Genomic DNA, 17,070 nt, shown 5'->3' with positions numbered 1-17,070 from the left:
ATTCTTTAATGCTATAGCAACTATTTATATTTCAATAAAAAAAAACAACTATTTATATTTTTTTTTGTTTTATTTCATATTATATACCAGTATTCTTGTTCCCATCTTGATTACATGCTGCTGTTTAAAAAATAAAACCAGGAATAAGTTATCTGCTTTAGTAGGATAATGGTTTTATTATCATGGCAAATTATTTTTTTAGTAGTATTTCTATTTTTTTCTTCATATCTATTTTATTTTCACCCCAAACTCATCCCATTATGGGTAGATGAACATCATCGGTGTTCAAGGAGATAGCTTCTAGGAACTCCGTAAAATACAAGACATGCTATTTATGTAATATATGCCCACACAAAAAGAGACCTAGTGCACTAGATGCGTTTCTAGGAACATCATCAGTGTTGAACGACCAACACACCAAGGGCACTATAAATTTGATATTTATTATCTCTTTAGGCCTCATTCTCTTTTTGATAATAATCTGGTTGGCATCATAAATTTATCTTGTTTACACTGGCTGTTACTTTTTATTACTTCAGTCAGTAGTTTGATACTATCCTCTAATTTGCAATCAGATATATGAAATTGGTGGTGGATCTGGAACTTGTGCCAAGGGTATAATGGATTACATAATGTTGAATGCTCCTGCAAAAGTTTATAACAGTATGACTTACACGTACATGCAGCCAATATAATATATATTTTATTATAATTTATAAAGCCAAATTATAATGTTAGACATAATTTTTAGTTATTTTGTTATGATATTGGGCTGTGCTTATATTTTATGTACCTCAATTTTCCATGTAATTCATTTTTCTATGCTACATAATTCTCTCATTAGTAACTAACTTGTATTTAGGGCCATTCTTTAATTTTTGGACTTTTACTTTCTTTGGAAATTAGCTAGCTGTATCCCTTTTGATTTTACTTGATTCTATTATATTCCCAGCTGATTCAGACAGGAGGGTTTGGACCAATTCTACTGGTAGTTTTCCTGTAATTATTCTCTCAACAAGAACTAGATATACTATGTCTTCATAAAAACTTCTCATAATGATCTCTAGAGCTGTGCCTACATGCCAACCAGTTTGATCTATATTCCAAATCAAATTTTCGGTTAACGTTTCATCACAGAATGTGAATCAAGAGGGCACCAAACTTGAATGAAAATGAAACCAAACTTCATTAACAAACTTTGTCCATTCTCATTCCCAAGGCCAGAAAAGGGCTTTTTCCCAAAGTGACATGTTCAATATTGATTAACACCATTCCCATTATCTTAGCTCAAGTTTTTGGGATACCTGATTCTTGTACAAATTACAGGGATTTAGGTAGAGAAGGAGAAAAAGAAAAACAAAATATACTATAAATAAGATTTTCTTGTGTATAATGGTGTTACATAGAAGACAAAACACTAACCCTTTTTATATTAATATTAGACTAGGTAGACTCATAATCCTAATTAAAAAAGAAAACAAATCATGAAATATTATGAAAGATGAAAACCATTTCCCCAGTTCAGAGAGACCATCTAAGATATTCTAAAAGTAGTTTGATTCAATAATGATATTTATGAGATATTTTCAAGATATTCTAGCAATTCTTGACATTGATTATTGCAATTGTTGAAACAAAACAAAAAGGGTAAAAGAGAAACACTGATCCTTGGCATATTTTACTATATACCGCATCAGGGCTAGCTCTAAAAACACAACAATGAGCAAAAAGAAAAGACCTGTTCAAACTAACACCAAATTAGCTTAGACTCTACTACTCTGCAAGGGAAATTAGAACATCTAAACCAGAGCTTTTAGCAGATCTTGTCCACAATTCTTATAGGACTGTTATCAAGTATTGACACTCCATATCTTACAGATTACAGAGGAAACGAAACGTTTTGATTTTATTAAGTTGAACATTCGTCTATGAATAACCTAAAAACTCATTTGTACCGAGCATAAGCCATGACAAGAGCAGAAATTTATATCAAAGGCAAAAAAGAATTTTGGACAAAAAAGATAATCAAAATCAAGACAATCTTAGACACATTTCTTAAGCCAAAAGAAGTGAATAGATCAACTTTCAATTAAGAAATTTACTAATATGCCAAGCTGATCTACATATAGGAATATGATTCCTAACCTGTTGCTGTTGGCTACTGGAGAAAATGTAAGGAGACAATGGCTGGTTAATCCCTAATTTGATTCTTCCACAGACTTCAGTTTTAGTCCCTGCCATTCATGATAAAAAAAAGTGTGCAATGAAAACAGAATCCAGTATATCATTCCTCAAAGATTTACCAAATAAAAAGTCAATGCTAACTTCCACTATGTAGAGCACTCATAGACTTGCTTGATCAAACAATAAGATCAATTGGAGCTCAATAATTAAACTTCAACAAATCCAAGGCCTTTCAAGGTACTCTGGTCCAGGTACTTTTAGCTAACCTTGTGTATGGTTTTAATACCACTTGTTTGGTGCTACTATCCCCGGTTGAAACCCTATCACTTTTTACTCCACCAAATTCTTTTTCAGAGCTGGTCCATCATAAAATGAAAATGAAAAAATAATAGATACATAATTACACATGGATAGTGGACTTGGTTTTTGTTTACATGGAATTAAAAAAGGAAAAAAAAATTAAACTAGCGAGAAAAACCAACAGAAGGAATAAACGAAAAAGATAAAGAGAAATAATGATGCCTCCGTCGAGTAGATGTAGGGTTCCGGCACATGTGGGAGGCGTAAGAAGAAGAACAAGTGTGAGAGCAATGCGAGCGGTGGTTCAGCACATGGCCTCTGCCTTCGTCGAGGTCGAAGGCCGCATCGTCTCCGAGATTGGCCCTGGCCTCCCTGTCCCGTTCGAAACACCTCCGGCCACCGTTACTGAGAAGTCACATGAAATGAAAGAGGTTGAGAGTCCTCGGAGGGCCGTCGCTGAGAGATTGCACGCAAGAATGTGGAGAGAAGTGAGAGAAAACTGAGAGAGAATGTGGGAGAGAACTGAGAACTGGGAGACTGAAGGGCGCGCATGAATTGAGAGAGGACGCGCACGTTAGTTTTAGGTCTCCATCTAAGTCAGTTTTACACAAAAACTGTTGTAGATCACTTAACATCTAAGTCGGTTTTACTATAAACCGTCATAGATATATTTGTGTAGGCTATTCTACTACGGTTATTTTTTAAACCGTCGTAGATTACGTTTATTTTATTTACAAAAATGTCACCGCGTCTTATTTTACATCATTTTTAATAAACTGTCTTAGATTAAGTGACTTAGATGTAGTAATAGCTTCCTACATTACTAGAAATTCATCATGATTAAACAATTCTTGTTTGAGCTCATGCAAGAATGTGAAACTAGGCATAAACAACACCAATAATTCTGCATTATTAGTTCATGGGATGCAAGATAGAGCATCTACAACCAGATTAGATTTTCCAGACCAATATTGAATTGAGTAATCATACTCAGTTAACCTAGCCAAGTACATTTGTTGTTCCAATGTTTGCACAACTTGAGACATCAAATCCTTGAGGTTGTGATGATTTGTAAGAAGAGAGATGTTAAGGCCTCCCACCCTAGCTTGTACCTCAAAACATCCTATGACTATGTTTTTTTTCTCTCCTCAAGAGATCTGATTTGTGAGTCATGTGAATTTCCTTGAACATTAAAAATTAACAATGAAACATAATATAATCAATTATACAACAAAGTATTCCAACTCTTTATTTAAACAGATTTATTTGGTTTTTACAATGGACGACACACTGACATTCCAAATAAAGAGACTTCAGTTGTAAATTAAAATGTAGCACATTGATCATTGGAAAATCCCTTGTCCAGGTGACAATATTCTTTTGGGATCAAATTCAACTTTTCTATCTTCAAAAACTTTCCATTTTGGACCAAAATGTTCCACCCATTCTTGATGTGTTTTGTTACCGGTAAGATATTCTGTGATCTTAATACTAGCATTCTTACAAAATTGTAATATCTGTTGGTTTTGAGCTTGAAATTTTTGCACCCCATCTATATCTAACCCAATTGCGGTATGCAAAAGACTAATTGCATAGAAAACATCTTCTGCTGGTGTAACTGCAGACATCCTATCATCCCACCTACGAATTATTGAGGAAAAAACTCAGTGTACACCTCATATTTGAAGGATAGGTAAAAGAAAGAGAAATATATAGAGAGAAAACCAAAGGAAAGAGAGAAAAAAAATATGATAAATGATATGACCAGAAATTAATGAAAACATATTTGAAAAGAATAAAAGAGATCAAATGAAAGTAATTAAATTGTAAGAGAAATTGGATATAAAAAACATAAGAACTCAATTATCAATATACCATGATTTAGTTTACCCCTCACATATGTATAAAATCATGCAAATAGATTGAAATAGAAAAAGAAATGTCAATATAAAAAAATACTTTTTTTTTGTCTCAAAATAACTAAAGTTTAAATGTATTATTTTTTTAAATAAAATTTTATTAAAATAATTTCACTATCAATAAATACATTATTTTTAATTGTAAAAATCAAAGAATTTGAGAGGACAAATTAAACAAAAATTAATATTACACTAAAAATTAAGAACATAAATTATGTTAGAACTTTGGCTAAAAGCCTAATTTGGTCCCTCATAATAATTAAAAATTTTAATTTGGTCCCACTTTATTTTTTGTTTCAATTTAGTCCCCAATAATTTAAAAACACATCAATGTAGGACTTTCGTCCAAATTTCACAAACAGTGTTAAATGTGGACGACCTGGATGCCACATAGATGCATAGGTGATAAGGTTTCCTCCTCCTTCTTTAATGCATCTAGAACGATCCGTTCTGAAACCAGAACGATCCGTTCTAATTGCATTCGTCGTGTGTTAATTTTGCATCTAGAACGGCCCGTTATTAAACCATCTGGAATTCCAGATGTAAAATTAACACATGACATACATATGAGACCCTTGCCACATGGAAAATTATCACATATTTTTATTTTTTTCCACGTGAAAAATGCCCAAACGACATTAAAAAAATATGGACGGAAGTTCGACATTGTAGTAATTTAAATTATTAGAGACCAAATTGAAACAAAAAATTAAAGTGAAACTAAATTGAAACTTTAAAATATTATATGGGACCAAATTAGATTTTTAGCCTAAAACTTTTTCAAATGTTGAAATTATGGTCATTTTGGAGAAGAGTAATGAATTAGTTATCAAAATAAGGGACGGTTTTTTTTTTCCTCACTAATTTTGGATTTTTTTAGTGACATGTATTTTTTATCGAAAAAACTAGAAAGGAGATAAAAGGGGAGGAGGGGACAGATGATTTAGATAATAAATTGACACTTTTAAAATTGAAATAATCTAATAATTAAACTTACTTGTTTCTGTTCATGGGGTAGATTAAGGAAATTCCGCTACTGATATTTTGCTTGAGAATAATGTCCTTGAATACACCTTCATTAAAATCCGAGATTCGAGATCTTGGGACCCAAATGTTTAGCCAAGGATGAGGAACTTCCCAAAGTCCTTTTGACCTAAGAACTAGCTCATCAGCATGAACTCTGTTCAAAAACTCTTCGTACGACGCATCATTTTCGAACATAAATGTAGGAACAAAATTTAAACCTTTCACCAAGTTTGCAACTTCCTATTCACGAAACAAGAAGATAATTAACTCAGCACAAAGTATGATCTATGGATATATTAATTAAAAATTAGGTTCCTAACAATTTGAGTGAGTTTGACACATATGTTACGGTCTTTTTGGGTTCATGAAAGCAAAATTATTTTCATCAAGAGCATTAATTTGGTCATCACGGTATGATGTATAAAGAAATAGAGTATACCCTTTGTATTTCTTTAATAAATTCATTTATATCGATTAAAATATAAGATAAAAGTTCTTAAAATGGTGAAAAAAAATTTGTTTCAAGTTACCTCATCGACGCGTGCTTGAGAGTTGTTGTCATAGTATTTGACAAGCTCTATGATGTAGATAATGCCATATTGAGTTACCAGGGTAGTTATCCTTTGTTGATCAGAAACTGGATAAAAGGAAAGATCCAATGGTGGTTGATTCAATAGAAGCATACCTTCTACATAATCTGCTGCAGTAACGTCATTCTTTTCACTGAACGAGATTAAATATTCTTGGTCTGTAGAAAATTTAGTGAAGTTGTTGTAAAGTAGGTGTAGCCATTTCACCTGCAAAGTTCCAGTTAAAAAAAATTGAAGTTAGTATACATTTTCGTAAATGTGGTATAAACTGCATGCATGAGTTCTTGGTACAACTTCACCGATAGAGGAATTATACAATGATCAAGAGTTAATAAGAAGCAATGATTTATTGTATTTATGTTTCAATTAATTGACTTATTAATAAAATTGAATCATTTCTTGTTACGGGCATATGTGCTGTTAAAAAAATAGAAGTTGGGAAAGAATTTGCAAATAAAGTAGATAAAGAAATCCTCTAGCTTTAAGTCGGAACCAATCTCTTTAGATTTTGGGTAAGGTTAGATGACAGGCTTATCACCAAGCCAATAATAGCCCTTGGAATTTTTTTTTCCCAGATCAAAGCCCTTGGAATCGAGGTGGATGGGTCCTAAACCCTCACAAGGACTTCATGTTACATCACAAGGACTTACACTTTCAAGTCATTGAATCTTAAATGACATCGGAGTACTACTTATTTCAAGTTGAATTAAATGTCATCTTGTATTAAGATTCTTTTAAGATCTGAATTTGAACCTAATTCAACTTTGTAAATTGGCTTACAAAATTATTATTATTTCTCACTTATTTGTTATATTTTGAGTATATCTTTAATCAATGTAAAATCTCTATATTATTCATCTAAGTTTGGATTTATTTGAGCTTGAGTCGTATGTTACCTTAGACCATGATTAAATCCTCATTTCTCTTGTCTAGGTCTAGCTCTTAATTATTTCAAGGCCAAGTGGATGTCATTGCACATCATAATCTAGGTTTTCATGTTCTTCATTTAGGTTTGAGCCACAATGACTATAGTAAAGTCACAATTGAAATGGGTACATCTTGTCACAATCACAAATATCTCATTCTTCCCTGATCTCACTGTGCCCCACTATGGGGTGGTTATGCATGATAACAGGATGGCATAAATCACACACGAGACAATTAAATTGATGATATAGTTGACTAAAACCTCACGAGACTCATAATATCCAACATTTATAAATAATATATGAAATCACCACCTAGGTATGAGTTATTTTCCCTTACTATCGGAATCCACTAGGGGTGTTGATATTTTTCCCATCATTCAATTCTTCACACCAAAGGATATAGTATATAAGACTACAATAATAATATTGCACAATTCGAGATTTACCCAGAGTCAACATTCATATCAGAAAGTTATTTGATTAATTTTTATAGCTTGGGGATAGAGGTCAAACAATAATTATTACTACTAATCAACTAATTGTTTAATTTATTTTTCTAATTTTTATTTATTAAAAAAGGGGAAAAAAACTTTTAAATTTACGATTGTGACTTGAGAAAAACAATGATGTATGCATGGATATTGTTTTTGTTAATTCCATAAGATATTGTTGGTAGTTTTGCACGGAAAGAAAATATAGGAAGAGCTAGGGGGATGATACTTGCCCTAGTGGGTGCAGGTCCTAGAGGTATTCTGGCTCTTGTTATCACTCCAAATTGACCTAAGCCTCCAAGAACAGCATAAAATATCTCTGAGTTCTTCTCAGTAGAACAAGTCACAAGGTCTCCTTTCCCTGCATAAAACCCACATATATAGATACATTAAAGTTTATACGTGGAAAAAAAAATAAACATGTATCTAACTGCATATGTAAAATGATATAACTTGGGGAGAGGGGAGGAGGGTAAAAAAATGGGGAAGAATGAATTAATTTCCATGTCAACTCAACAGTAAATAATCGTTAATTAGAATTATTTTTTAAAAAATTAAAAATTATTAATAAATTTATTTGAAAGATCAAAACCAAATAATTTAAGTTATATTTTAGGAAAAAAAAATAATTTAAAAACATTCTACCATTAATTAAAATTAGAAGAATGGACAACCATTTCAAACATGAATAAGTAATTTTGTATATATAAATAAAAAAAAATTAAATTGCCTAACTCTGGTGATGTGTCTTTTAATTTATTATTTTTTTTCTTCAAAACAATAGTCATTTTTAGGTTACTAAAAGAATAATTGACTCAAATCGTTGACTTTGAAAACAGAAAAAAAAAATTTCTGTACAGATGCAAGAAAAGATTATAAGGTACTACATATGGCAAGAAAGGCATGCAGGAATGTTAAATAACAGATGTTTGACTGTCTTGAAGAGATTGGTCGACAAAAATGTATACAAAGTATCCCACAGTTTCATTAATTGTGTTTCATATGCCGCACTCTATCTTTGATTTTTTTGACTGTTGAAGAATCTTGATACATATACGGTGAAATCACGCGACAATTACATTTAACTGATTCTTTCATTTGTTTAGTATTAATTCATACTCGGATCTTCATTTGTTGAAAAATTAACCATAAATATTAAGTAGCAGAGATTTGGTGATTATAGTGGAGAATCACAAAATAAAATAATTTCTTCTATCGTTTTGGTCATAATATGAACCACAGGTTCATGCATGTCCCTCTCCCCTATTTCAAACAATTTAAAGAAAATAGTTAGTCTTCTTTTAATTTATATATCACACAGACATTATTTTATTTTATGTTTGAGACTATTGTCGCGAGGTTTTCTCACATACTATCTTATGGGATACATCAGATATACTAAATCTACAATGACAGATTATTCCTATATTAATTAAGAGAATAAACCTCGACTGAGTAATATATTGAACCCATTTTGTCCCTGATAATAAGGATTTCAAATCATATATATAACCTGGTACCTGATTTGTTAAGCTTTTTCTTGAATTATATTAAGGTTAAATTATACTAATTTTATTTTATTGTTTACATTCATTTTGATTTTTTATTTATTAAAATATTTATTTTAGTCATTTATCTTTTATATTTAGATCAACTTTTTTTTAATAATGATCATTTTTAATTTTATTACATTATTTTAAATCAATTTTTAATTGATACGTGAAAATTATAACATTAGATTTATTCATATGAAAATCATGAAATGCAATCAAGGTTTAAATTCAAAATGACTATAAATATTATAAAAATTGTGTAAAAAATATATCTTATGAACAACTAGAAAATAATATATTTTTTAAAAAGAATTAAAAAAATAGTATAATTTTTTTAAAAAAAATTTCAATTTTTATCATGAAAATAACACTTTTGATTTGAACTTTAATTGTGTCCAATAATTTTTATATAAGTAAATCTAATAAGATAGATTTCAAGTTTTGAATTAATTAAAAAGATTCAAAAAGATATAATTAATCTAAATTTAAAAGATAAAAATTAAAAGAATCTTTTTAAAAGATAAAGAATCAAAATAAATTTAAAAAATAATACAAAAGATATCGTTACGTATATATATGCTCTTAATTAAACTTTCAAATCATATAAACAAATACCTAACTTGTCAAGACTTTCCTTGTATTCAATTTAATAACTCGGTCAGAATTTCCCTTTAAACGACTCAACAACGAAAAGTATACTGATGAGGGCTATATATCAAGTTGGCTGTATCTTATTTAGATTTGGGTTGATTCAACAAAATCATTTACGTACGTGAACTTCTTGTAATTTATTAAACATTTTCAAAATGTGTTTTTATAACGTCTCTAGATAAGACTTCAAATACTTAAATATATTTATGGTATTTCTAGTGTATACAGACATATACACATGCTTATATATACATATAATCATTAATAAACTATATATAATAAATATACATATGCATATAATTTACATATAATCAAGTTATATACATATAATAATTAATATTTGATTCATAAAATATTATTAATAAATTATATACTAATTCAATTATTCAGAATGGAATTAGTCTTTTACACAACTGAAAACAATATAATTTAGCATTGCATAGATCTTTAATAGTATTATTAAGATATTAGTCTTTAATGTTTAATCTATTGAGTGAGGGTTAGATACACAAAATATTATGTTTGAACTTATTTGTCATAATTGTGAATAAAAAAAATAATCTATTGAGTGGTAAAATATTTTTGGAAGCAAAATTGAAAAATAAAAATATGAAAAGACACCCAGGTTTTCTGCATATAGCAACTCCGAAAATTATTTTTGATGTAAAATTTTCCCGATAATAGAAAATAATAATTATGTAACGTTTATTTCCAACATACGTTATAATTACATTTTCAAGAATAAAGTCCAAAGGAATACTTTTTTCCATCTACCAAAGATAACTGCAAATTCTGCAATCACAATTTTTGGCTAGGGATCGTATAACTGCAATTTCTATAAAAACGGGTATACTAATTAAGTATTTATATGATAAATTCTAGCATTCTTCTTTTGGCAGGATCCTAGTTTTTTTATGAAAATGTTACATTCATATCTTTGATCATGAGAAAGAAATATAAAAACACTTGCATTTTGTAATATGATGCTCTCTCAACATCTTATGGAGCCGTACAAGTATTTTTGTAACCGAAGGGAAAAAAATTGGAAAGTTTAGATATTTTAAGAATCATAAACAAAATAATTTTTTCACACATTAAAAGCATAAATTCATATCTATACCTATATATAAAAATCATTCTTTATTTTAAAATATACATTATTTTTAACAATTTTAATCTTTTATAGAAATTATACGATCATAATTAATAAATGTTGCAAATTCTTTTTGTATATGTAAAAATTTTATTCATAAAACTGTTATTGAATTACAATAATAGCACACTATTTCTGGGCATTTAAATAGAGTAATTATGGTGGTAAAAAGTGTCTTCTTTTCCATTAGTATTTATAAGGAAAATAAAATTTTCACTTGCTTGAAATTTAATATTGTTAGATTTTGAAAAAAGAAATGAATCAAATATAAAAATATTATATTCAAAATTAAGTTCTTATCCCGAACAATCATTTCATTAAACTTGGAACTAGTATGTTGACTATTAGCCAAACAAGATATTGTATCTCTAGAGATAATTTAAAAGTTTATAACCTTTGTCCTCAAGTAATTAATTATTGTGTGAAAAGTCAATCAATTAACTAAGATATATGTTTGTATAATTTTTTTCAGAATCACTTCTAGGGGAAAAAAAAAACTTTATCATAAAATAAAATAAATTTATAAATAATTAATGGCTTAAATATGTTTTTAGTTTCTCAAATTTAGGATAAGTTTGTCTTTGTTCCCTCAAATTTAAAATTATTGTTTTTAGTCTCTATAATTTCAAAAAAAAATATTATTTTAATTCTTATATTCAAATTTTGTTAAAAAATTTATCAAATATTATTGCATAAAATATACTTACTAGTGTCCATATTAATGAAAATATCACATTAAATTTAATTGATATTGTTTAGCCTCCTTAATTTGTCACTTTCAGATATGTTATTAATAATTTAAAGGACTAAAATAATATTTTTGAAAATTTTAAAGACTAAAAATAACAGTTTCAAATTTGAGGGACTAAAAACAAATTTATCTTAAATTTAAAAGACTAAAAACATCATAATTAATTTATAGATTCTTTTTTTATAATTTCTCTAAAAAAATATACAAATTAATATATGCATATCTAAGATCATAAATTATGCAGGTAATTTATCCAAACAGATTGTAATTACTTACAGAAATTGAGTGAATGATGCATACCTGTAACAACATCCAATTCAAGAACATTAGAGATCTGGGGTCCGAATCGAAAGGCTTGGCCACTGATCCCTGCATTAGATAACGTCCCTCCAACCGTCAAATACAAATAATCAGTCCAAGACATAGGAGTGAGTCCACGTTCAAGAGTTGCATGCAACACATCAATCCACAATTGCTCACCACCCACATCAGCATAACAACCCAATGAACCCTTCCCATCACAATCAGACACCACAATTCGTGACCCATTTTTGGAATTATTGAGGTTAGTCATATTCAGCACCACCCCATCTCGTGTCATGGCTTGTCCAAGAACCGAGTGGCCTTGGCCTCTAGTGGCTATGGTGAAAGGAGAGGGAAGAGAGTTTGAGAAGCTTATCAAGGTCGAGATATCACCAACGGAAAATGGCTCAAACACTGCCCATGGGGTTTTGTGAACTATGTGCCCATAATCGGTTGAGGCTAGTGAGAGGGTTTCAGGGTTACGACTAAACTTTGGGGCTAGGTCTTTGGGTGGTTGGAATTGAGCTTGTGTGTACACTATTCTAGATAGCCATAGCACAAACATCATCATAGCCATTGAAAACACTGAATTCCTGGCCATCTTTTTGAGGACAGAAGATGAGTTGATTTGGTAATGTGCTATATTGCATTGAATTGGGGTCTATATATAGATTAGAGGGAGAGATGGGGAGGAGAATGCCAAATAAGATTGGCCGAGATGTATTCAATGTTGATGAAATGGACTCGTATAATTAATAAAAAGAATTCAAAATATTTGATAAGAGGTCAAAATAATTATCACAATTAAAAATTGCAATTTATTATTTATTATCATTTTTAAAACTTTTTAATATGTTAATTAGAGAGTGGTGAAAATAAATATTATAATTAAAAATCTTCTCTCATTTATTTATTTTTTTTAGAAGAAACAAATTTTATTTCATTCATTACAATATCATAAATATAAGTTGGAATAGGCTTGACCAAATAATTGCTAACGTAAAATCTAAATGTCCTAATTAAAGTCACCTTGTTTGCTTATCTCATGATATCATTCGCCATTGAGTTTGAAATAGAAATTAAAAAAGTAATGTATTTTGTCAAAATAAGATGAATTTAGAGTATAACTTGTACAAATGAGAAGAGGCTAATTGCAGTGATCATTACTTAACTTAATGAGAAATAGTTAACAACATTATGAAATATAATTTTTAAATTTATTAATATCAAGATTACATCATTAGCATTAACTAGATCGATACCCATGCGATATACAATTAATTTATTTTAATAAGTTAAGGTGAAATAATATTTAATTGATTTTATAAATAAAAATTGACAACCATAGTATATATATATATATATATATATATATATATATATATATATATATATAATATAAAGTATAACAATATATTAAGGATAAGTAAAAAATAATATTAAAAAATAAATATGTATTTATTATGAATAATAATTAGTGAATCAATTAGTAGATGTCAATATTTACTATCAATCATTAATATTTATGTTTTCATTATGTATTATTCCTTTTTTTTATGTAATTGTTTAGCTATCACATGTACTTATAAATAGTTTAGTCATCTCTCAAAGATAATACATCAATTAGATTCTTTTTTTCATCTTATATTGTCTTGTTTATTCTCTACCTTTTCTTTCTTTTATAACACATGATAGTCTTTCCTTCATTAGAATTAACATAATAGTCTTTTCTCCATTGGTGTTGTAACATACAAGACAAAGTTGTGAAAAAATATATATCAAAGAAAGTCAATTTTTTCAAATTCATATTTCAAGGTTATATATTTTATTTTTATTCATATTCTATCTTTAATCATATTCTTCACATTATTATTCCATAGAATATTTGTATTGTTGATATCATTGTGAAATTTAAATATAACCGGTCTTAAAGATAAAATCATGAAAATAGAATTATAAGAACATTTTTGCAATGGTCTAAAAGACATTGTCAAATAAAAAAAAAATTTAAGAATATTTTTTCCTCACCAGAAGTAGGAAAATTGTGTAACAATGAAAATAAAAGAATATTTATTTTTTCTCACTGGAAGTGAGAAAATAATATGAAAAGTGAAAATAAAATAATTTTCATCGGAAGTGAAGTTTTTTTCCAAAATATGAAAAAGAAAACAATAGATAAAGAAACAAATATGATACAAATATTATGTTTGATCATTTGATTATAATGAGAAAGATTCACCTTTTTTTTTTAAATAAGAGAAAGATGTAATCATTAAAGAGTTATGATTTTTTGAAAAGAATATATGATTGTGTTGTATCATTCATTTCCTAAAATGATAAAATAAAGTGTTAGTGAGATATGTCTTTTAAATATTTTTTTGTATGAAACATTTATTTGTAAATAATATTTATGAGATGATATAAAATTAAATTAGTGTAGATTTTGACATTAAATTGATGTTTAAAGATACATAACAAAATGTCATTTTTATAATGATTTCTCAATTTGAAAAATATACTATATTTTTCATACATCTAATTTGCTCCAAAAGTAACAATATTAATAAAAAAAATTAAGAAATATCCTAAGTTGGTTTATTGTCTCTTGAAGACAAACAAAATATTGAGATTTTTTTATGCAAGAGACCATTTTAACTAGGATTATTTCATTCCCTGAAGTGAATGTTCTAATGTATTAATTTTTGTCTTTTCATATTCAATAATGCAAGAAATTAATGTTATATAATACTACAAATATAATTGAAGGCTTTGGAAGAGCTAATATATTATTATCAAAAGGAATGAAGTTGCATATTAAACATGTATTATATTCTTCTTAATCTTATAGAAACTTATTAAGTTTCAATGAAATTTGTTTAAATGGGCAACATATTGAAACAAATAATGAAGGATATATAGAATATCTTTATATCATGAAACTTTATTTGAATTAAAAAGAAGTATTGGAAAAATTACCAACTTTCTTCTATGATCTATATTGCATGCAACTACAAGAAAATTGCAAAATAGCGACCGAAATTTATCAGTCGTTATTTAGCGACTGATTTAGTGACCGATTCTGAATAATCAAATAGGGACTGATTTAGCGACCAAAATAAGTCGTTGCTAGAAAATCGGTCGCTATTTCAGTCACTACTTGATTGTGTTTCATGAACACAAAGGTTGCGACGGAACCAGCAACCAACTAGCTACTAAATTATAAAAAACATTGTGACCGAATTAAATTCGATCGCTAAATAAGAAATTTTGATTTTTTTAGCGAAAGAATTGAATTCAGTCGCTAAATATTAGATAAAATTAGCGACGGAGTTGAATTCAGTCGATAAATGTTAGTTAAAATGAGCGACGGAAATGAATTCGGTCGCTAAATATTAGTTAAATTAGTGACGAAATTCTATTCGATCGCTAAATATTAGTTAAAATTAGTGACGGAATTGAATTTGGTCGCTAAATATTAGTTAAAATTAGCAAGGAATTTGAATTCGGTCGCTAAATATTAGTTAAAATTAGCGATGAAATTTAATTTGGTCGCTAAGTATTAGTTAAAATTAGCGACAAAATTCTATTCGGTCGCTAAATATTAGTTAAAATTAGCGACAGAATTCTATTTGGTCGCTAAATAAAACTTAAAAAAATATATTAATTTCTTAAAAGTGAGATAATATTGTTGTTGAGTATCAATCCCATTTTCTTTTCACTAGTACAAAAGAGGTATTCCACGTCGGATATTTTGAGCTTTTTACGTCAGAAAAAATATCGACGTAAATGTGGGAGACGTAAATTTACGTCAGACCTGTAAAATCAACGTAAATTTATGTCAGACATTAGAAAATCTGACGTTAAAAAGTAGTAAAAAAAACAAAAAAAAAACATAAGAATGCAAGCAGAACGGCCCGTTCTCCAAGCAGAATGGCCCGTTCTCCATTCAAAACGGCCCGTTGTGCTTTGAGAACGGGTCGTTCTGCAAGCAGTACAGGTCGTTCTGCTTCGTAGAACAACCCAAAAGAAAACGCCAACGACCTATACAAATGGAACAAACAAAAAATTGAATAAAACAGATAGCCACAGTAGCAATGCAAAGTAGAAAAGTGTTAACTAAACCTTGATTCATACCTGATGAGCTGCAACAATGTGCGAATGAGTAACAAAGAGTTCACCCCTCTGCAAAGGACAAAAAAACGATTTAGTAACAAAGGAGAGGGAGAGGGTTTACATAGAAAAAAACGAAAAGTGATGAAGAGTGAATGCACGTGATGTGCCTCGCACTCTCTTATTCAATTTCGCGTCCTTTTTTACGTCAGACCTGGTAGGGTCCGACATAAAATGTCATATCTACGTCGGACACAAGATACATCCGACGTAGATTTGACTTTTTACGTCAGATCATATCATGTCCAACGTAAAAAAGTTCACAAAAACTACAAAAATGCCACCGCGTCTTTTTTACGTCGGATTTTCGTATTTTCGACGTTAAAGGGGTAACGTAATATGCTAATTTTCCACTAGTGTTTTTTGTAAGAGCAAGACATGAATTTATAATATAAAAAAATATTTATATGCACTCCTACATAATTAATACCAATAGTTATTTATGTGAAAAAATATTTAGTTTTTTCTACGATTGGATTTTTAGGCATTTTTTTAATTAGAGTATATGTTTTTTTAAAATTTCTTATTTGTTTTGATCCATATTTATAATATATATTTCTAACTTATGAAAACTTTATTTTTAAATAAATTTTTATATTTAAATTTTATTGATAGAAGAGATGTGATATCTTGAGAAAAAAAAGAATTATAACATCCTCTCTCTTTCTAATAGGAAGAGTACAAATGTATTTTCTTAACTATTAGTATTTCTTTATTGTTGTGTGATAAAATTGATTATTTTAAATTATTTAACTAGAATCTTATTAATAATTTATTATATGATTTTGATATTTTTATATAACTAATATCTGGTTTTAAAATTGATATGAAAATATTATGATATAACTAGATAAGATTTTAAATTAATATTTTATTAATGGTTGATAATTAGAAAATAAAACAAGGATAAATACATTTTTTAAATTTTATATCTTAGATTTAAGATGAATAAATATATTAAGTTAATTAATAATTTATTTAAAATGTTAAATTTTAATTTATAAAAATAATATTTTAAAAGAGAAGGATTATAATTACATCGGTATAACT

General features: G+C 28.5%; 1 protein-coding gene across 1 annotated transcript; it reads right to left on the bottom strand.

The window, feature by feature from the left end:
• Positions 1 to 3,001: 3,001 nt before the first annotated feature.
• LOC109801340 (cytokinin dehydrogenase 2) lies at positions 3,002 to 12,728 on the bottom strand. Its single transcript, XM_020362386.2, has 5 exons — positions 11,848 to 12,728; positions 7,673 to 7,800; positions 5,960 to 6,226; positions 5,401 to 5,669; positions 3,002 to 4,125 (listed from the first exon to the last, which is right to left on the bottom strand). Exons 1-5 carry the CDS (start codon positions 12,449 to 12,451, stop codon positions 3,828 to 3,830), a joined length of 1,566 nt encoding a protein of 521 aa, XP_020217975.1. The 5' UTR covers positions 12,452 to 12,728; the 3' UTR covers positions 3,002 to 3,827.
• Positions 12,729 to 17,070: the final 4,342 nt, after the last annotated feature.

This window comes from Cajanus cajan, chromosome 1, assembly GCF_000230855.2.
Source record: "Cajanus cajan strain Asha chromosome 1, NIPB_CcT2T_4, whole genome shotgun sequence".
Taxonomy (NCBI): Eukaryota; Viridiplantae; Streptophyta; class Magnoliopsida; order Fabales; family Fabaceae; genus Cajanus; species Cajanus cajan.
Note: the sequence above shows the minus strand (reverse complement) of the source record. Positions and strands in the feature narration are given on the sequence as shown.

What these genes read in the sequence shown, in the direction of transcription:
- LOC109801340 (XM_020362386.2), bottom strand. Translation starts at nt 12,451, where the DNA reads ATGGCCAGGAATTCAGTGTTTTCAATGGCTATGATGATGTTTGTGCTA. An exon ending in CTCAAGCACGCGTCGATGAG is followed by an intron (nt 5,670 to 5,959) that starts GTAACTTGAAAC and finishes TTTCGTGAATAG; the next exon opens with GAAGTTGCAAACTTGGTGAA. An exon ending in TACCCCATGAACAGAAACAA is followed by an intron (nt 4,126 to 5,400) that starts GTAAGTTTAATT and finishes AATAATTCGTAG; the next exon opens with GTGGGATGATAGGATGTCTG.